Source organism: Epinephelus lanceolatus, chromosome 6 (genome assembly GCF_041903045.1).
Source record: "Epinephelus lanceolatus isolate andai-2023 chromosome 6, ASM4190304v1, whole genome shotgun sequence".
In the NCBI taxonomy this organism is placed as follows: domain Eukaryota; kingdom Metazoa; phylum Chordata; class Actinopteri; order Perciformes; family Serranidae; genus Epinephelus; species Epinephelus lanceolatus.
The window spans coordinates 44992092-45014509 of NC_135739.1; the positions used below are offsets into that span (position 1 = coordinate 44992092).

The 22418-nt window shown below is 39.1% G+C and overlaps 1 protein-coding gene across 2 annotated transcripts in view; it reads left to right on the top strand.

Moving 5' to 3' along the window:
* nlgn1 (neuroligin 1) overlaps positions 1–22418 on the top strand; it is a 521705-nt gene that overhangs the window by 203998 nt on the left and 295289 nt on the right. For both annotated transcript variants that reach the window (XM_033620864.2, XM_033620865.2), the window contains one exon: positions 21834–21893. In XM_033620864.2, the coding sequence (XP_033476755.1) occupies positions 21834–21893 (60 nt within the window). The remainder of the gene's footprint in view (positions 1–21833; positions 21894–22418) is intronic.

A 22418-nucleotide genomic window follows, 5' to 3' on the forward strand; every position in this document is an offset into this window, starting at 1 on the left:
AAGTATGAGCTTGAACCTCTATCGATGGATGACAAACTTCCCTCTTTCATACACTGGGGGGAGTAACATGCTCGCAACATGTCCCCCATGGCGATTATAAGCATGAGTCAGTATACTGTATGTTCTGGTTGTGTAAATAATTCCACAGCATGCCTTTTTCCACCATACTTTAGATCTGTCTTGTGGCTAATGAGCTCCTCACCGACACAGTCTTCATTGATGTTGTCGCCTCCTGAGGTCCATGGCAGATACGCCGCCCTGAGAGCTTCCCCAACCAAACATGTACACAGTGACACACACACACACACACACACACACTTATACAGTTAGATGTTTGAAAGTCAACCATGTTTGTGACATTTAGTGACATTTAATATTCATGAAGGCAGAAGTAGTGTTTCTGTTTGTGACAGAGTTATGCTGAATGGAATTCACATGTTGTTATCACAGTGTGACACATGTTGGTGCATCTACTCTACCCTGAAGACGTTTGTGTGTGTGTGTGTGTGTGTGTGTGTGTAGGTTTATCATTTAAATGCTTCTCCTAAAAACTATAGTTTATATAGTACTGTACATAGTATACCATACAGTATTTGAATATCTGCTTTATCAGATAACATATTTGGGGAAACATAATGCTGCCTCATCAAAGAATTCTTAACATCTGTGAAATGTTTCTCAGCCAACATTGTAAAGCAGTTTGTTCAGATAGACTGCGATCATTAGCAACAAACCAGCAAAATGTTCAATGTCATGTTCAATGTGTCAATCCATCCCGTTTTTGTGTACAAGATCTATCTCAAGAGCGCTATGAGATAATTTCTTTAAATTTGGTACAAACATCCACATGGACTCAAGAATGAACTGATAACATTTTGATGGTCAAAGGTCAAGTTCACAAAACTTGTTGTTGCCAATAACTCAAGAATTCATATGCTAATTATGACACAATTTTACACAAATGTCTTAAAAATTCTGAAGTGATGACCTTGGACCTTTTGGATATAAAATGTCAACTTCACAGTGACATCATAATTTTCTACAGAAAAATGAGTTTGATATCTCAAGAATGCCCTAAAGTTTTTTTTTGTTTGTTTGTTTCCCCCCCTGAATTTGGCACAACTGTCCTCTTGGACTCAAGGCTGAACTTATTAGATTTTAGTGGTCATAGGTCAAAGGTCAAGGTCACTGTGACCATATCTGTCTTACTCTCATGAACACCATATATCAGAAACAACTTGAGAGAATTTTATTATGTTTGGTACGCACAGTGTTGGACTCAACTATGAACTGATTAGTGGTAATTTAAGTTAAGTAACTTAAGTAATTGTTAAGTAATAAGTTCATCGTTCACCCTGACCTTTGATTGGTGTGTCACTGTGACCTTGCTTCTGTTTCGTTCTCATGAACATGATATCAAAAACACCTTTAGGGAATTTCTTCAAATTTAGCACAAACTTCCATGTGGACTAAAGGATGAACTGAATGGCATTTGGTCGAAGGTTTGACCTTTCAAAACAAATAGAATTCAGTTGGTAATTATGACAAAATTTCACATAGATGTCTAATAGGATTTAATGATGAAGTGATGCCTTTTATATCCAGAAGGTCAACTTCACTGTGTGACATCATAATGTTTTCTAGCCATTACTCAACGTCATACCTCAGGAACAGAAGAGGAGACATTTGGCCAGATACTGAGTTGGTGAAACTAATCTTGGGTGTCCACTTTGAAACTATGCTGATTGTATAGATCTTCTGTGCTGCCAGGGGGAAGATGGGTGTGAAGCATCCATGTTTTCACAGAAATGAATATAAACTGTAAGTGCAGCTTCACTGGTGCCTGGAGGCAAACAATCACATGGCAGCAATTCTAGTGTCCCCTATACATTTTCTTCTTTTGGCAACTAAACCATGATTAAATTGACTCTTAATGCCAATGCTGAAACAGGAGATAATCTTGAGAGAGTACTTTGTGGGCATTTATGGGGACTAAATAGCCCCATTTAATGGTTAGAAATTAAATATTGGTCTAAAATGTGAGTATCAGTCATTGGCCTCCAAGACCAATTCACACCTTGTTTATGTCTTCTTAAACTGAGTTTTATTCCCCTTCACAGACATATCTTTAGTTACTTCAAATGAGAGCAGGGTTGTTTGCCCCTTTTGAATGTTTTACTTCATCTTTCTGTGATGTTACACTGTAGAGACAGACAAGAAAGGAAAGAGAGAAAGCCATGACAGCATAAAATGTGCTGGGATTCATTCCCATGCAGTTGCATGTACGTGGCTTTTACGCTAATTGGTTTTGTCACCATGAAGCCCAGGGCTTCCTTTTTAAGATCTCCTTTACGTCATGTACACACAGCAGGGGAAAAAGCAGTTTGGAAGATGCTGATTTTCACTAAAATGTGGCTTCTGGCTGTCGTGGTAGCTCAGCAGGCCAAGGCACATGCAATGTGTGTGTACTAAATCTCATCCCATTTCACTGCTGTCGCTGCAGAATGTCTATTCAAGGAAACACAACTTAAAAATAATGGTGTAAAGAAAATAAAAATGGGCTTTTATGGGGTACAATAGACATAGTTCTATCTACAGGGGATTCTAAAGAGGAAGGGGCTGAATGAAAAAATGCAAGGCAACACTCAACCCCCACAGGATATTTGCAGTTTTTTTTTCCCAGTTTTGCTGCAGAATGGCTAAGTGTCTATCTTTTTGTTTATTTTTAACTGAATATCAATGAGCATTTTCTCAGTTTGATTACTACCAATAAAATGGAGACTGATCACCACAGCCAACACACAAAACTGATTTCGAAGGTTCGGGTTGTTTTAGCAGAAACAGAATGAGGATAAATCAGTAATTGAAAAGTGTATAACAAACATTTTAGCATTGTGTATGTAATAGTCCGTATAGTTATAGTCATGAATGTTGAAATTAGCTTTAGAGACCAAAAGCATTTTTTGTAACCAGGCTGTAAACATGTTTATTTGAGTTTGCCATTTTAACTTGGGGGTCTATGGGGAATGACTGGGTTCTGGAGCCGTGTTGCCTTAATTTTTCAGCCCTGGAGGTTGCTGTTTTTAATAATAAAAAGTAAATGAGATTTATGGACTCAAAAGATGAGATGATGGCAAGTAAATGTAGAAACAAACAAACAAACAACTGTCTTCAAAACTTTGACAACAGATACAACTCATTAAAAAGACTTCAAATAAATATAACACAAGCACATCTAAATGTAGATTGTTTAATAGAGTTTGGAAGATGTTTTCTTCCTCTGCTTGTGTTTGGTCTAATTGTATGAGTTTTCTTTATGTGCTTGTGTTTTGAGGTGCATTGAGCAGTAGGGGTGGGCGAAATCACATAATTTGGTGTCAATCCAATACCAAGTAGCACAGGGGCAGAATTGCCAATATCTATACCAATACTAATACCAATACCGATACCTTAAAAAGTGGCTAATGTACTTTAATGTTGGTGAAAGGAGTGTATCATGATTTACTGTATGAGTTGAATTATCAATCTGCTAATGTTGACCAATTACTGTTTGGAATGTAACATTAACCAATGCTGAAGATCTGATTTGACTACAATATTAATTTTACTTCTACATAACTGATATTCTTTGTCTGAGCCTTTCTGAAAAGACTCACTGGCCTCTGTCTGTGTTTTGTGTATGGATGCTAAGGCATTTTCCCTGCTTCTTCTTTTCAGTTGCAGCTCCAAGTTCTGTTTCTCGTGGTTTATTTCACTTTCACTAAGCCATCACTGCTATTGTGTGTTGGATGTAACTAGTCAGGGTGGGTGCTGCGGTGGTCTGTGTCAGTGTGGCGCTTATGTTTAGTGCAGACAACACAAAAGCAGTGGAGAAGCAAAGAGAATATGCTCTAGATATATTCAAGACAATGTAATGTTATTTGCAGTGAAAGTTTTACTCAAATACAAATAGTACAAATAAGTATGACTTAGAAGAGAGAAAGTATTTCCTTTTTTGGTATCAATCCTAGTGACGCTAGAATCGATCTTCAAAATAAAAAGGTATTATTTACTATTACTATTAAAGCCACAGTGTGTAGGAATTTCTCCCGTCTAACACTGAAATCATATATTGCATTCAAAGGGATAGCGCACTCTAGCACCTCACTGTGTCAAACGCGTATTCCAACAACGCTAGCCGCTGTGTACCAAAAAGCTATGATAACATTGATGAAACCATGTCATCCGATACTTCATGGAGTATTCATTCAGGCTCCTACACAGACACACACGATGTGTACAACGTAGGACTGTTGGGGTGGGTGTGAATCGAAACAAACCAATCATGTCTTGTCTTTTGACAACTGACGAGTGGCTCAGCCTCACATGCCTCATCCCTTCCCTCGCATCACTGCGCTGCTAACCTTTCTCCTTCAGCAGCTCTTTCTACCTGGGAAAGGCTACCCCGATGTTGACCCTTGTCTTTTGAATTCGCCGGTCACAATACTTTTTTTTTTTTTTGTTAAAGATTATTTTTGTGGGCTTTTTGCCTTTAATGACAGGACAGTTAGTGAAGGGGGAGACAGAGAGAGAGTGGGGACTGACATGCAGCAAAGGGCCGCGAGCTGGATTTGAACCCGCGGCTGCTGCAGCGAGGCAATGCCTCTGTACATGGGGCACCGGCACTATCCACTATGCTACCGACACCCCCACGTGATGCCTTTTTGATTCCCTTTTGTGCTTTCTTGGTGATGAGGATTCCGTCTCCTGTGATGCTGCATATGCATGATCATGCATTATGCTCAAAGAGTGGGACTTTGTTATGCTGCAGTAGTGTTGGCTTTCAAATTTGCTGGGGTAGTAGCGAAGTGATGCAGTGATGGCCTGGCTGTCAACGAAAATGCAGAAGGCAGGGCTATTTCGTGGTATTGCTTTATGTCCCTTGCTGGTGGATGTATTTTCAAGATGGCGAAACGTTATTGAACCCCCCAGACTTACCCGACCAATGTATTTTGTATTGGTGGAGGTAATAATACACCAATGATGACATATTCATGAATGCAGACATCAATTTTTGCCAATAAACAACTGAAAATGCTACACAATGTCCCTTTAATATTTTGATATCAATCTGCCCACCCCTATCGAGCATTCTCGGCATCAAAAGGTTAAATTAGATATTGGTAAAATATTTTAGCTTACAAGCTGGCCTCCAATTATTTTAAGGGGATTTTTTTTTTTAGGAACTACTTTTTTAAACAAAGTATTTGTCAATCCAAGTTCTTTTTAGTAGCTTAAAGTATAATTAAAGGCTGTGTCACCTGCTGAGATGTAAGGATACAACATATTTATTCAGTGTTTCTCTGAGACTTTCCACATTATATGACAAAAGAGCAGGGGTACACGTTGAGTCATCAATTCGTGCTGCTGGCCAGTGTGACGGCCTCCTCTGCTGACAGGAGAGCTGTCAGGAGCTCAGCAGCTGAAGCCAGGGAGGGAACGCTCCGCACTGCATTGGCATTTTGTCACTGAACCAGGATTACAAGGCATTTTGATTTGCTTTGATAGTGTGATAATCCTTGAGATTTTCACCTCACCGCCCTGAGATTCCATTAAAGGCACCAAAATGTCAGCCTCATAAGTACAGTAAAATGTTAGACTCAGATATGGCCATACCTTTGGAGTGCAAAGCACATAGTGTCCCATAATACACAGCAACTGGAGATGAAATGAGGCATTTTCTTATTTGCATCACTGATAAAAGAGAAGCTGTAATGTTGTTGGTGCTTCAAATCACATAAATTCAATCCATTCTACCAGTGGAGCCATTCCTTATGTGGCGTTACACAAACATATTTTCTTGCTGAGTCTTGCCTCAAAGCCTGAAGTCAAAATCCATATTCCTTTCTTGTGTAAGTAGGGTCACAAACTCGGGTTTAAAACCTCTGCAGTTCCTGTCATGCCATATTTCACAGAGCAGTGGGTGAACACAGAGCTGGGCTGACAAGTCTCACTGCATGAGGAGAGCAGACTCGCTTCAAAAACAGCTTGACTCCCTGATAAATGGACTGGCCACTGGCCTATTAGCTAACAGTGTTGGTCAAAATGAGTCAGTTAACAAAAAGGAGAAAAAAAAAAACACTTGTCTGTTTAGATGTGAGACATGCAGTCCTGATACATCCTGATATATATTTGGAGAGACTGGTCAGTGACTACTGAACTGCTCTGGCCTAGGTTCAATCCCCAACCATGTCTGGTAGTGAGCTGAGTCAAGTCTCCACAATATCAACAACATAAGTGATGATGGCAGCAGTGTGGTTATTTCAGACTTCAACTCTTTGTTATAATGTCTTTCCACTTTTTCACTTTTGCTCTGACTAGAACTAATCAACTGGAAAAATGCTTTTTTAATTGGAGAGACATGATGAGCTAGAGGTCTTTTCATAACAGGATAAAACCTGTTCTTTAATGGAAAATCCGGGATTTAACCACTTCGGTCTTGTCCTCATTTAATGCCTCCATGCTGGTGATAGCCATGGAAGGAGGCATTATGTTGTCAGGTTATCCATCCTTCCTTCCGTCTGTCCGTCTGTCTTTCCCATTCTCATGAATGCAATCTCTCAAGAACCTTGAGAGATTTTTTTTTGTTTTGTTTTGGTTTTTTTCAAATTTGGTTATCCACTTGGAGTCAGGGATGAACTGATGGCCACTGTGACCTTGTGTCCTCCTTATTCTCATGAATGTAATATTTCAAGAATGCCTTGAGGGAATTTCTAAAATTTGGCACAAACATTCACTTGGACTTAACGATAAACTTATTAGATTTTGTTGGTCAAGGTGTCCAGGTCACTGTGACCTCATCTGTGTCATTCTTGTGAAAGTGACATCTCAAGAATGCCTTGAGGACATTCCCCCAAACGTCACTCAGACTTGAAGATGGACTGATTAGAGTTTGGTGGTCAAAGGTCAAGGTCACTGTGACCTCACAGAACATGTTTTCAGACAAAATTTAGGAATTCATGCACTTGTTATGACAAAATTTCAGTTGGATATGGATAGGTAACAATTCTGGCAGGAAAAGCATCAATGTCTCTGTAAAAAAACAACTACTTTTCTTGGCACGATCCCTACTGGAAAAACAGCCACAAAACACCCACGTTTGGTGGCTAAATAGCTGCTGGAAACGCCACGCTGAAAAGCAACCATTTTTGCTGTTTGTTGGTCTCGAGCAGTGGGTGCTGGCATCTTGCCTAGGTGTCACACCAGCCACCATTCTCTTCACATCCCAATGACAAAGTCAGTTGATGTACATGTTATCAGGACAACGTCATTTTAGATATGTTGAAACCTACAAATGTAACATTGGCGGTTTGTGGAAATGTACAAAGCTAACATTTTTTTCTGGTAGCTAGGCTGTCTCTCTCAATTCACTATTCAGGTCACACTAGCTCTTTCTTAAACGTGCTACAGGGTTAGCAGTTCAATCCCATGCTTTAGGACAACATGCCCTGATAACTGGCTTGCTTCAGACTTCATGAAACCCCTCACCTGCCCTCTCCCTGAGATTTGGGAAATGTGGATTCAAAATCAAGGTTAATTTTTGAGAGGAATGTAAACCTAACAACATTATTGTGTCAGAAACAATGATTGTAATGCCAGTGCCATACATGGAATCTCACTGCCATTGGTGCTTGTGCGTGAAATGGTGAATAACAGTCAAATGGAGAGAAGTTGAGAAGTCACATTTCAATCAGCCAGCAAGTTGAATATGTGCAGTTTGTTACAACAGCTGCAGGGATATTCAGGGAATTTCCATGTCTACTCCGGGTGGTTAGACATAACGAAAGGTGTTTGAGATTATTCTTAGGGGAAAGAAACCCTTTTTATTGTCAGCTTTCACACCTTGCCACACATCTGTCCAATCGCCGTGTAAAGTGGGATTCACCTGTATCTCAGACAATAAGCGGTGTGGAGGGAGATGGCTCCAGATGCTGTTTGATTATTGAAATACAACACTTCATTTGAAGCTTACAAATGTTATCATGATCACCAGCCAAAATAGATTTTGTGAAAATACGGCCCAGGCTGATGAATACTGTAACCTAACAAACTCCACAATGTGTTTAGTCCATAATCCAGTGCTTCATGCAGGCCAGGCATTAGGAATTGTGGACAGGGGTACAACATTTTCTAATACCAACCCCTCACCCACACCCACCTCAGCACCATAACCACCCACCTGTACCTCTGATACCAACATGGGCATTTTTAAATAAGCTCTTGGCGATTAGCCTTGTTGTGACAGAGAAGGAGTCCCTGTAAGAACTATTTCTAAATCCATTGTTATAAACCCATCCAGGCAATGCACTATTTTGCATACATATACATATGTGCATTGCATACACAGCACAAAAGGTCAAGTCAGTTATTTCAAAACACAGGGACACTTTCTTTCAAGAAAGATAGGTAAACTAAAACATTGCTTGAAGAAGTTAAATTAAATTCATACTACCAAATCATGAATTAAAATCATAAATTTACTCTTCATCTGTCACCAGTTCCAGATCTGCTGTGTTCATTTATGCGATTTCAAGACTGTTCAGGGATCCCAGTATGCAGAAATATTCAAATCAGCCATTTAAGAAATATTTCAATGCCACTATTTCTTCACCAAAATGTATCATAAATATATAACTTGTACTGTCAGTGATTTCAATCAGTGGGTACATTTGTGCTACTTGTTCCTATTTAAAGGTCAGCCATAGAGCTTTGCACGGCCCAAGGTCATCTGTACCCTTTGACCCCCCCTCCCCCCAGCGGCGGGTTGGGCTTAATGCTGTTGCAGAGACATTAGTATAACTTGTATTTTCTAATCTTCTCGTGGTTTATTTACAACTGTATCCATAAACCTTCAACTTATCTAGGTCTGTCTCCACTAACTGTGTTTTCGTATGACTGAAATGAGCCAAATACAGAATCGAAACACTGGAGAGAACTGCTTAAAATCAAGTGGATGTGGAAATGCCCTTGAATGCTGCTAAAGTCATTATAGTACATGATGTGCTCTCTGTTTGATCTGCTGCTTTGATGTTTGACTAAAGCAGGTCCCGGGTCTAATGCTCCCACACTAACATCTTACTGTGAAGGACATTTGACTAATAACCTACTATGTAAGACCTTAGCCAAGATTCCTGCCGCTAGTCTCTTTGATAAGTCAAAAACTTGAATGCAGGGCAAATCATGTCTTTAACCCATACTGTTTACCCTAATGCAGCAGGCTTTCTTAGTAGACAAGTGGCTTTGGAAAATTAGAAAAAAAGAAACAAGGGGCGTATGGCATTTATTTTATTTAAATATACACATCTATCTATCTATCTATCTATCTATCTTTCTATGTGTGTGTATATATATATATATATATATATGTATTCTCAAGCTCTTGCTAATTTGCACACTACTCACACTTCGCTCATGTCCTCCCCTCCCAGGCCTCGCTGCTTTGAATTGGCTCACTGACATTGACAGTGTGGGTGTTTGTTTCGTCAGCAGGCGGTAGAAAGAGCGAGAACAGAAAAGGAGTGTTAGAATAGAATTATTAGTACAAGGGAAGGGGAGGAGGAGAATAGCAATAGTGAGAGGAGATAAACTGGACGGCAGGAGGAAGTAGAAGAAAAAGAACAAGACATGTAGCGTCAGTACGAGACAAGGTGAGGGGGATATTAAAGTGGGCAGGGAAGCTTTCAGGTCTCAGATGCATCATGTCAGACAGACTTGGCCTGTCATTGTTTATGTTTGCACAAGGATATTCTAGGATCCTGAAGAAAAAGTGTAAGTTATTGATTTCTTTAGAACTAGGCATTTATGCATTCATAGCAGCACATGTTCCCTTTGAATGGTGCCCATTACTTCATGGATTGATTGTAGTTTTAATGTGTAAGGCTAATGAGTTCCTTCCTGTTTAATTTAACCACGATAACGGGCCAAGAAATACCAACCTGTTTCCTAAAATTACATAAATGTAGTGCTAATTTGTTATGACACACACATTTTGCATAAAATGTAATTGCTGTCATTGATTTTTTTTTTTAAGAGTGAATAAAGTGCTATTTTTTTCTATGCTAATTAGTCGTACAGGATTTTGATATAGGGTCATAGCCATTGTATTAAAAAAACAAACAAACAACAACAAAAAAAATGGACTTTAATTTGTTTCTTTCTTTTTTACATCTTATTCAGCTTAATCACAATTAATAATCACAACAGTTAACTACTGGTTAATGCTAATGCTATTGTTTTAAGATGGTGACATGGCACTAGCAAAAGCATTAGATTATAGTTTGTCATGCTGACCTTTTTCTGTTTAAATGTGACCGTACATGCCATGCAATACAGTAAATATGTAGTAGGTATGGGCATGAGTACTTGAGTGCTCAATTTAGACCTTAGTAGTTGTTGAAGGTATAGAGTAATTGCTGCTCAATCTCCTACAGCAAACAAGGCTCAGACAGACTGAGAGATGCACTGCACAGCTACGTTAGCAAGAGAGACGGACCAATGATTGACACACTGCAAGATAGCACATCACTTTAACCTTACTGTAATTTGCTGACATCAAACTTTAAGACAGAAGAACACAGTTAACCCAATTGCTGTTCCTGCTCTTCACTCTCATGTTTTTTTTTTTCACTTTACATTTCTCATCATTCTCTCATCAAAGTTGTTATAACTTTCTGTAACTCTTTGTAATAACTTAATGCAAGTATTTGAATATGGAAGATAGTTAAAATGCCCATCCCTAGTATATAGGCTTTATGTGCCTTCCTAGTTTCATTCAAAGGGTTTCTTGACTTTAGAAACTCTTTTAAATTAAAAAAAACACACACACACACACAAAAGAACAGGGTGATATAAATGCAGTATACAATCCTGGATAATGTGACCTGCAACCAAAGTGTCTGGAGATGGTTGTTTGGTGTTACATATGTATGTCTGTGTTTGTTTTCATTCTTTCATCACCTTTTCCCTTATGGATCGTCTTTTTTGAGACAAGGTCTTAGTGCAGGTCTTGCCCACATGGTTACTGCACATCCACACGAACATCCACTGCGTTTATTTAGTCTAGCAGTCTCCAGGAGGATTTTCTCTTTTCTTCTGATACGTTCTTATAAAATCAGATGCTTTTACTCTCATTTATAAAACACCTTTTTTTCCTCCCAACATTTAGTTCTGTTCTGCTGATGGGGGTGAACCAAATAATTCTCTATCCTATCTGTGTCTCTTCTGCCTAATCTCACTTCTCATGCTAGAGGCAAAGAGCCTGATGATGAGCTGGAATATTAATGCATCATTTTTCACCCCACACACTCCCCTTCTGGATTGCATAATCTTATGATCTATGTAAGAATTTTTCCATTTACATGACATATTTAAGTCATTTCCCAGGCACCTCATACACATTTTGTTCCACAGTCTTTTGGATAAATGGCAGCATTATTCAGTTCCCTCATGCACAACTGTTTAGATGATTTCACAGAAGCCTCTCTTATTGCACTTGTATGTAAAGTATCACTTTCAAAAGGCTTGGAAATTGACAAACTTGACAAGTCTCAACATGAAATGCAGCTGGAGCAACAGTTTATCTGGCAGCAAACACTTTCATTTGGCAACAGTGTTTTGTAAAACAAAGTACGAAATGCAGGATAATTTAAGCAGTTGTAGAGCTAGTTTATGTCTGTGAGCCTGACACCACTTGGTTAAGGTTATGGAAAGATTGTGGCCATGGTTAAGAGAAACCAACATCAACCGTTAGTCAGATATGGTAAGGATGCAAATAACAGTCTCCTATATCAAAGTAACACACTTTGTATGCCCAACCATCCACCCACACCACCTCCCTGAGGCGTTTTCTGATGTCAGAATTGTATCTTTTCAAAGCAGACAATCCAGGAAGCACTTTACGCTGCAATTGGCCAGATGTACGGAGGTGAGAAAGTAGGCAAGATTTGCACTTCTCTTTCAATCTCTATTTTTTCATTCTTCACATCAGTCTCACACTACTTCTGTCGCACTATTGAGAGATAAGTCATGGAAGAAAAACTGTAAGAGGTTGCTTGTAGAAACCTGGGCAAACTCTATTTTCTTTTAATCAAACATAAAACCAGTGCAGTCACACCGTTGCACAAAACCTTTGCACAAATTGGCATGCCTTTTTCTGGATGCCTTGCAATAGAAATGCAGTGGGACGAGAGGACATTCATAGTTTGTCAAGAAACTATGATAAGCCTCAAATCCCATTTCTTATTTTTCCCTCACTCCTCGTTTTTGAGTGTCTCTTTGCCCTTCAAAACAGAGATACAAAGGGTAGTAGTTATAAGCTAACCTTGTTAAATTGAACAAACCTTCAAGACCCCGATACATCTTCAGTGTTATCATCGTCATAGATGGCCTTTATGTAAACAGACATGATAATGATATTGTCACAAGGACAACTGCCATCTCTCTGAATGAGATAGATAAGCATGGATGCTCAGGATTCGTCCAGAACTTAAGTTTCATGCTATCCATTGATTAAACAAGTCAAATTACAAAAAGAACACTTCTTTATTACCATGTCATGATGCTCTGTAGGGTAATATTAGCAATCTGTGCTCCCACGTATCCTGCCTGCTTGCACTGATAATAGAGGAGTGGTTAGATTTTAGGTGTTATATGCCATCAAAGGGGAAACTGCAACATGGAAATATGTCAAAACGTGGGACTGTTATGCACAAATCAGAAAGTAACATTAGCTGGCTGGCTAGTTAGCTACTGAGACATCAGTATACTACTGGCTTTTTTTGTTGTTGTTACGCTTGTTATAAAGAAAAGGATCATAAAACATTGAACCAACATTAAACTAAGATACTGCATACTTTTTTGATGTTAATTAACAAAGAAAATGCATTTGTTGGTTTCTCTAATTGCTCATACAGCCATGTTGCCAATGATTTTTTTTATAGTTAGTGTGCCTTTGGTTTGTAGGGTTATGCAGTCCTAAAGGGTCATTTATACTCCCTTTATGTGTGAAAATAAAAGTCTGTTTCAAACATTGTAAACGTCGCTGCCCTCATACTTTCATGCATCCATTATGATGGTATAGATACAGCCAATAGATGGCACCGGGGGCAAAGTCAAAAGTTTCACACAACAACAAAGGAGGCAATGGTGGAGGTGGTCGTTATATTGTACCTTTAGATCGTGGTGGTCTGTGTGGCCATTATACATCCTGACATGTGGACAGAGAATTCTTTTCACTATAATCAGTTTGTTCCATTCTGCCATTATTTAACCTTCTTTGTTGTTTCCTACTGTCGTATCTCACTTGAACTACACTATACTGCCTCCATAATCTCTGGTGGTACTGCTCCATTTCACCTGTATCCATAAGCTTTTAGGAAACGTGCACAAATACTGACGGAAAGAACGCAGAGTATGGACAGAAGGCTCCGCCTGTCTCTCTCTGTATCCAACGTTGAGCATAAATGAGCCCTTACACTTCGCTCTATGAATGCACAAAACGAAGCGGTAAGGCCTGAGTAGTGGGGGGCCAGGGGTCTGTTGGGATTGAGCCTTAGTTTATTCAGTAAAATAGAATGCGTCCAACTTGATAGGAAACTCGTGAACCTACTTTGAATTCAATTATTAGACCTAGTGTTTCCCTGCAAGCAATAATGGAATGTTTACTGTCAAAATTGCTGGTCAGACTTATGGTGATATCAAACTGATTTCTTAAGATATACAAGCCATATAGAAGAAAAAGAAAAGTTTTGAGGTGTAATGATAACCATCTGGGAGTCACCTTTTTTACTTCTTTATCACTGCATTAAATTATTTTCCACTGCCTTGTCCTCATAAATATATATCTAAAGGTCTAGCTGCAAACAAAATGGTAATATATGTTAAACAACAGCACTTTTCTGTGCATATTTAAATAGCGTGTTTGTTTATACTGCTATCACATAGATGCACCACAGTTTGGTGCAGAATGTCAGAGGGTGAAACACTTAATCAATTTCTAGTGAGTCCTGATGGGTGAGAGTGGGAGGTACAGAGTGAGATTTGAAGAGGGAGACGGACAGAGAAGTGAAGGAAAAACATGATGCACCTACAGAGTTATACTTTTCCTCCGCTAGGTTTAACTCCAGAGATGCACAATATGAGGAAATCAGTGCCCATGTGTCTTTCTTAAACTCTTACCTAACCCTGTTTACTGTGTTTTAAGACATGAGCCCAGTCATCACACTTTTATAAACCTCAGTCTCTGTGATTACTCACTGCTCACAGCCTCTGTTAATTCCTCTCATAGGATGGTTTGCTGAAGTGCATTAGACTCCCAGTTTTACCTTGGGGAATGGATTCTGTATTTATAGTTTACAGCCTGTAGGGATTTTATCCAAGGTCAGTGGTAGATTACCTATTTGGCTCATTGAGCCGTGCGCTCTGTTAGATCCCCTTTTTTAATGTGCATTGGTGATTGATTAAGCTGCTGTGTTTCTATGCCGGTGTGGACCTTGACTGATGCATACAGAGAGCAATATGTATGTATGGTTAGCTCTTGTGCTGAATGTGCGATCGATGCACGGACTCCCCTCGCAATAATTACCTCATCCAGGAGAGGGGGAAAGCCTGAGGGTGTGTGTGAGTGTATGTGCACTATCTTTGCTTTCCCGGATGGCTTTTTGAGTCATGGATTGTTGTGTCAAAGAGCGTGAAACTCCTCTTCATCAGTCTCCAATCAATGATGATGGTGGAGAGAGGGATCTATGAGAGTAGGAGAGAGAGATGAAACGAGAGACAAAGAAAGAAGTATAGATTATAGACTGAGAGACTGTGTTATATTTGCTGCATTCAGTGATGCTTAGAAGTATGACACAGATAGGAGAATAGAAAGTTTTTTTGTTTCTGTTTCTTTTAGACATGAAAGGAAAAGTCAGTCTCATACAACTCAGGTGTTTTTGTAACTTTCGCTGTTATTGTTAACAACATGCTCACCAAGATAATTACAGATATCTGAGTACATGGCTACCTCAACATGAGGATGTTTGAAGCCACAAAAAAATGAGTTGGCCTGTTCTAAACTCAGGATAGTTAAACTTACATCTCAAAGGTGCCTACTTTCATGAGAATCTGCCTTTTTTTAAAACACCTTTTCTCAGCCAAAAATTATTATGCTTCCGTGCTGTTGTATCTCAAGACCACCTTGAGGGAATTTATTTAAATTTGGAGTCCAAGTGGACTCAAAAATGAACTGCTTAGATGTTGGTGTTCAAAGGTCAGAGGTCACTGTGACCTCACAAAACGTGTTTTTTGCCACAACTCTAGAACTCATACACTAACTACAAAATGCATTTCCGGCAGAAAATGTGTGTGAATGCTGACAGCTGAAAGGCATTGCTGAAAATGCAGAAATATGAAAAAAAAAAAAAAAATTGCCTGAAAGAAGCTCAAATTCATAAAACACACTGCTTAAAAACAATGGAAGCTACGATGTAAAATATGCAGAATTGGAAGCTGAAATGCATTATTTAAAGATGCAAAAAAGCTGAAATACATCGCGAGAAAAGGTGGAAGCTTGACTGTAATGATGTAAAAGTTGAAATTAAATGAAAAGGCTGATATATGAAATGCTTTACATTTTAAAGACATGAAAAGTAGAAAAAAGTTGAACATAAACAAAAATGTCTTAAAATAGCATAATGTTGTGAAATATGAATGGTTACTGTAGTTGAAAGTATGCAAAAGTAGTACTTGATCGAAAAATGTCCTGAAGTGCAAGTACTTCTTGACTTGATTAAAGCTTGAATGAAGGCTGTAGATGATATTATGTACAGGAGTAGAATTTACTGAAACTGAAGTAAAGGCTTGTAGATTGATTTCACTTCGAAAAAGATCTGTATCTAACAGTCATAGGTCAAATTGTAGCAAGAATAGTAGTATTGTAGCCCAATACAGATGTTTTGCCCTAAAATCTGCTATTATGATGCCTATAATGATTTTTTTTTTTTTTTTTTTTTTTTGATATTGTCATGTACTCTTTATGTTTTAAGGCTGGGTAGAGGTGTAAATCATAAGTCATCACAATACAATATATTGATTCTTTGGATAACAATAGGATTTGCTGATGTCACAAAGTCTGCCACAGTATGATTTTGATTCAATTCAGGGGCTGGCAATTGATAGAAGACAATATCAGTAAATATCCTCATTGTCTTTTTCTTGGCTGCTCACTATTTTCTGCCTTGCACTTGGCTGCTAGCACAAGCCCCTTTTACAATGCCAGATTTTCCACGAATGTTGGGCCGTTTTGCTGGCAAGCTGCGAGCGTTTAGACACACAGAGCCAGATTGGCGAGTTGATCCGAGGTGCCCAATTTTCCGCCTCGTAGGTTAGTCATATTGGCGGAACCCTTTTAGTTTAAAAAGACCGAGGCGGCCTTCTGCAACGGGAGGGGCTGTTGATGACATGTGAGAGGAGCTGTTGATGACGCCACACGTGCGAGCCACCGGAGGTGGATAAAAAGGAATTAGCGAGCGGCTAGTAGCAAGAGGGAAACGCAAACCTGACAGACACTGTAAAGATGAGCAACTGGGGAGACAAGGAATTGCGCGCCCTCCTTGCCCTCGCAAACAAAGAAGCCATTAACCAGCAGATGACAGGAACGGAATCGCGAAAGGACTGACTAGCCGCGGCTTCCCTCCCACATCACTGTTTACGTCACATGCTGAGCTACACGTTTTGTTACTTGCTCACGCCCCCCAGAGATGTATGTTAAAAATGTCGATGTGTAAGTGGGGATGTTGTGCTGGACTGCATTATATTGTCAGGTGTTTCTAATATTGTCCCATGTTTGTAAATTGCAAGGACAAAGAAATAGAAACATCTCTTAATATAGTAAGTACAATGTTAAAGCAAGGCTGTTGAATCTGTTTGCATCAGATTATAAAGGTGTTAGTTAAGCAGATTTCCTTCCAAATTTGACCTCGTTCCCAATATAAGCAGTGTAGAGGCCAGTCTTTGATGGCCTTAGTTTTTTAGCATGAATGTTCAAGCTTTGATGTAGTAGTCTGAAAAAAACAACAGCAAGAAAACCTTATCATAGTCCCCTTGTTAGCTTTTTCTTGACAGTAGCCTGAATGAACATCTGAATCGGATAGTGTGACCAAATCTGTGCATGGTATCAACTGGGAAGGGGTCAAAGTCATCAACCACAACTCAGTGGAAGGCCAGTGGAAGGGGACATTCATATCTGATGCCAGGGACCATCTTTGTACAGAGGTGGGCTTTACCATCTACCTTTCCTGTACAACCACCTGTTATGACTTGACTTGAAGTCCATTTGTACCATGGAACACTGAGATGAAGATAAAGACGATGGCAGTAGAAAAAAATAAAAGGTACACAGTTAAAAAAACAAGAACAAAGAGAAGGATATAACCAGAGCAGAAGTGCTGGAAGGAGCAGGATGTTAGCGTGTAAGGCAGAGAAAATAAACATGAAAATACAGAGTAGCAGGAGTCACAGAGATGGAAAGAGATGAAAAGTTTGAAGTTCCTAATCAGTGACCAGAGCTGATAACAGCTGAGACTTCAGCTGTGTCACACACAAAGAAACACTCACACATGCACATATGCTCACAGTGACAGGTAGGGCAGTGCAGGTCAGTGTCGGGGCCTCCTTGTCACTGGGCAGTTTTGAATTGACACCTGATTGCAGTATGATGTCTCTCTCTCTATGTGTGTGTGTGTGTGAGTGTGTGAGTGTGTGATAGGAGCTGTCATGCAGCTGTCTTGTCTGCTCTGATCCCCACTAACCCTCAGTCAAACAACATGCCACTGTAATAGCAGCACATGTGCAGTCCAGGGAGCGGCCAAATCAATCACATTGCCTTTGATTCTTTTATTCTCACAGGTTTTCAAGTTATCCATAACTCACTCCAGCCTTTGTTATGTTAATCTCTCTTTTCTCTTCTGTCTTTTGTTTGACAAGGGCAGTGGTTTACAAATTGTTTTCAGTGTACAGTACACTGTTGGATAAGGTATTCTTAGTGTGTTCGGCTGAACGTTAGCTCATAGTTTTAGAACTTTTGAAATTCCTAGTCCACTGAATGATGGCTAGTACTTAATTGCAACACAGAAAACTGTTAGAGCCGTTAACACTTTGATCTAACATCAACAATGTAGATAAAAATAATAAATAAATACATAAATGCTCTTTTGGGGGAATTAAAACCTGAGTTTTGTCATTTGGAAATAGCCACCATTGCAAAGTTGCCAATCTCATGATAAAGATTTCTGACGCAAGCGAGCAAAAAATGTTTCTTACTGATCGCTGAAAGGTGGACTTGGTTCCCTGTATTAGTCTCCAGGCTAACACAGAGTAGGTAGATGCAACATGACATCTCTCAAACTCCCCCACCCCACGTTCATATGTGGCACACGTAGGAGGCAGAACAGGCTGTAAGGAAGTGCTGAAGTGCTTTTAAAACGTGTAGACACTGAGTAAGAAGTCAAGATAAGGTGGGTAGATGCTATCGAACTAAAATGGAAGAAGTCTCCCTCTGTATGTATGTCCTTCGATTTCCTCTACAATTGTTCATCCGATCGACTTCACACTTGCTGGTTGTATTGCTGAGGACCCTTTTAGAGGCAGTGTCGAGTGCAAGATCTTGAGATCTTTAGGACATATTAGTAGTGTGTTATGAACGCACTTTGTAATGTGTTAAGAGGGCACCCCTTTTAGCTGTTATGCCATCAAACGGCATGCTGGGTACTGCTCAGATGTTACATTGTGGCAAACTTAAATATTTAAGCATCAGTGATGTTACTTTGGAATTAACACTTTTGACACGTGATATCTCCCGAACATCTTGAGGGAATTTCTTGAAATTTGTCGCAAACATCCACTTGGACTGAAGAATAAACAATAAATTTGGTGGTCAAAGGTCAAGGTCAGTCTGACATAATATTCTGCATAAAATACCTTTCTGGCCATTACTCATCATCATTTCTCAGGAAGAGAGGGTGAAACATTTGGTCAAATACTGAATTGGTGACACTTACCTTGATTGTATAGATCTTCTGTGCTGCCGGGGGAAGATGTGTGAAGCATCCATTTTTTTCCAGACTGCGGGATAGTAATTATAGTATTAGAAATATAAAGGTTGATACAGAGACTTCAAGAAGTCCATGGCAATAGGATAAAAGTAACCACATTATTTAGTGTGTATTGTATGTTAAAGTATTAGCACAGAAACCACTGAGCACAGTGTATTCTAATAGGCTAGCAGAGATCTCCCACATTCTTTATGTTTTGCTCTGACAGTGATCTCTCTATGCAGTGTACTTTATAAACAGGTAACACATCCCTAGACAGTGGACGCTTGGTGTTTCTTAGACGTTTCACATTTTGAAAGAAGCAATTCCTGTGTCTTGGTGCTTATTCAGCACATAGAAAGCACAAGTCAGCTCTCGCTTATCAAATTGCTTGTCAAATTCACAAAAGAGCGCTGGGAGACTGCTGTAGGACAGAATGATATGCAGGGAGCCGGCTTCCTCTTTAAAGTCACAGGAGAGAAATGGTTGCCCTTAAAATAAACCACCACTATGTTGAATGATGGAGGAATTATGACTCATCAATATGAGCTTCAGACTGAGAGTATCTTTCAAGTGATTTATCTGCCATTCTCTGTTCCATAAACAGATATGTTCAACCCAACACAGTCAGTGATATTTTTATTGAATTATTCTCCTTTTACATAGGAGACATTTTTCAACATTAACCTTATTCACAGAACATGCCTTTTAACCTTCGTCATGTTGAAATTGACTGCTATGTCATAATTTTATGAAGTCAAATGGAATTAAGTAGATTTGTATGAAATTGCTGGCTGTTTGTTGCTGGAGCTGATGACGGTTGTCGGAAAGGACTGAAGTGGCTATTTCCTCATCAGTAGATACTACTGAAGCCCTCTGGCACGACATGTTGTGTATGACATTGCTTTGTGTGTGTGTGTGTGTGTATGTGTGAAGGCTTAAGCACTGCCAGTATGTTATTCTATGTTCTTGTGTGTCATGCACCCTGCCAGCATACACCCTTTACTTCAACACTGCATGTTTTCAGATCTGTTACATGGTATCTGTGTGTATCTCTTTGTGTGTGTTTTTTTTTTGTGGTCGCATGTCTATGTGTTTTTCTTTGTTTCCTTTCTTTGAGATAGTATGTGTGATGTCTCTGTATGAACAAGAAATTTATATTAAAATGACAATTTATTGGTTGTAATAAAGAAGCAGCTGACCACTCCCCTGTCAAATGATTCCACCTCGTACTTAAATGCTATTAAGATCAAACTGTTTTGCGTCGATGAGTCCACCACAGTGCATGAGGAAATAGTTAGACATTTTGGGAATTATGCTCATTTGCTTTCTTGTGGAGAGTTAGGAGAAATGTTAAATACATAGCTATATTGAGCAGCCAGTTAGGTTTATTAGCATAAAGGCTGGCAAGGGGGGAAACAGCTACCTCAGCTTTGGTATCAAAATCGATCTAAAATGCAAACCATAATAGCTAGGGCATATATTCTTTTAGCAGCAGAGAGCTAAGACTTCAGTCTTCCCTGTCTTCATGTCATTACCTTATGTTACCCTACCTTAGGTGCTGTGTAAACATAATATTTCCCCGTAAATATGCTGGAATTTCCTTATAATGGCGGTGGGAGATCTTTTTTTGTATAATTGTGTAGATATTGATCTAAAATGTCTTGCGCGTCATCATATTGTGCGCTCATAATGACATAATTGGATTACATAGCCCGTTAACTTGGATTGTACAGATTTTTGGGATATGAAGCAGTTGAAAGTACTATTGTGATGTTGGGTAAGAAATGACATTACAATAAGCAAAAATAGCAATGTAGGCACTGGTGGATCATTGCTGTTGCAGAGTTCAAAGGGTTAAGCTATGCTAACTGGCTAAAGCCTTACATTTACTGGGCACACATGATATTGGTATTAGTCCCTTTGTTTAACTCCGTCTAAGAAAGCAAATAGGCATACTTCCCAAAATGTTCAACTACTAGATAGATGGATAGATCGATCGATCCTGGAAAATTGAAATGGGGGCAAACTTGCAATCACTTTCCAGTATCTGTTGTCCTTATCTTTGCCTATTGCTCTCATAAAAAATTCTGCTGTAGGCCATGCTTCACAGCAGTGTCCTGCAGTCAAATCTATGCATGACATTGAATATGTGTGTGTGTGTGTGTGTGTGTGTGTGTGTGTTTACATGCACAGTAAACACACTCTGAAAATAAAACGTGGGGAGTCTGTCACATGCTTCTTTTGAGTGGTTTGCTCTGGAAAATGCTGCTTCTTTTACAGCCTCTGCTTTTTTTCTCTGCTACAGTGATCATTGCCAAATGTTAACATAATGTCTCTGATATGTATAATTGATGCTACTGTTTGCACTGTTTCAAAGAGGTTTATGTCTTTTGATCCTAAGAGGTTTATCCTCAGTTAAGTCTTCATTTTCAACAGAGAACTAATATTTTTTCGCCTCTTTTTTTTAAAGTCCCTCTTTTCTTGCTCCTTAACTTTCTTAACTGAACTCATATACAGTAAATTCCTACTGTAAACATGTGGAGTGGACTTTGTGGTAATGTTTACCCAGTCTCCTTGTCAGTGTGAAGATTTTTGCAAAAAAGGGGCTATAGAAACATTAATTATTGACATATTTTCTTATCTTTTGAGAGCATCTTTTGAAAGCTGTGTGTGTTCTTGATCACCCTGTTTTCCTCCATCTTCTCCTTCTTGGTCCTATAGGTCCCCTTACAAAGAAACACACTGATGATTTAGGTGATAGTGACCGCACGGACGACGAAGGTATTTTTTCCCCCCGATGCCAAACTGATTTGCATGACAAGGGAAACCAAACTTACCCTTTCTCCTCCAATTTTTATCTTCTTTGATTTTCTTACATTTCTTGTCCTTTTTTTGAAAGTGATGGACATTTTCTTTTTGCTCTTTACTCGTAAACTCTCTTTTTGGGCTGGATGTGTTTTGTCCTTTTCAGCTTGATGTCTAAAGTTTACATGTTTACCACCATTCTTTGATATTAATACTGTAACATAGATTCTCTGCTTGGATTTGCTGTTTCCTTTACCTTTACTTTTCCTTTTCTATGTTGCATCCCACCAGCAGATCAAGTAGCTATTAACCCTTCGGCTAGCTCTTAACACATTTTTGCATGTTTTTTCTTTTAATTCGTGTCGTTTATAAAATCAGATCATGTTCAGACGATCAAGCACTGGCTAACTGGCTTGCAACTATACTAACAAATAGACCTGTTCACATTTTTGGGCGTCAAACCAATAACCTTAGTCAGCGATGATTCTAAAACAACATGAA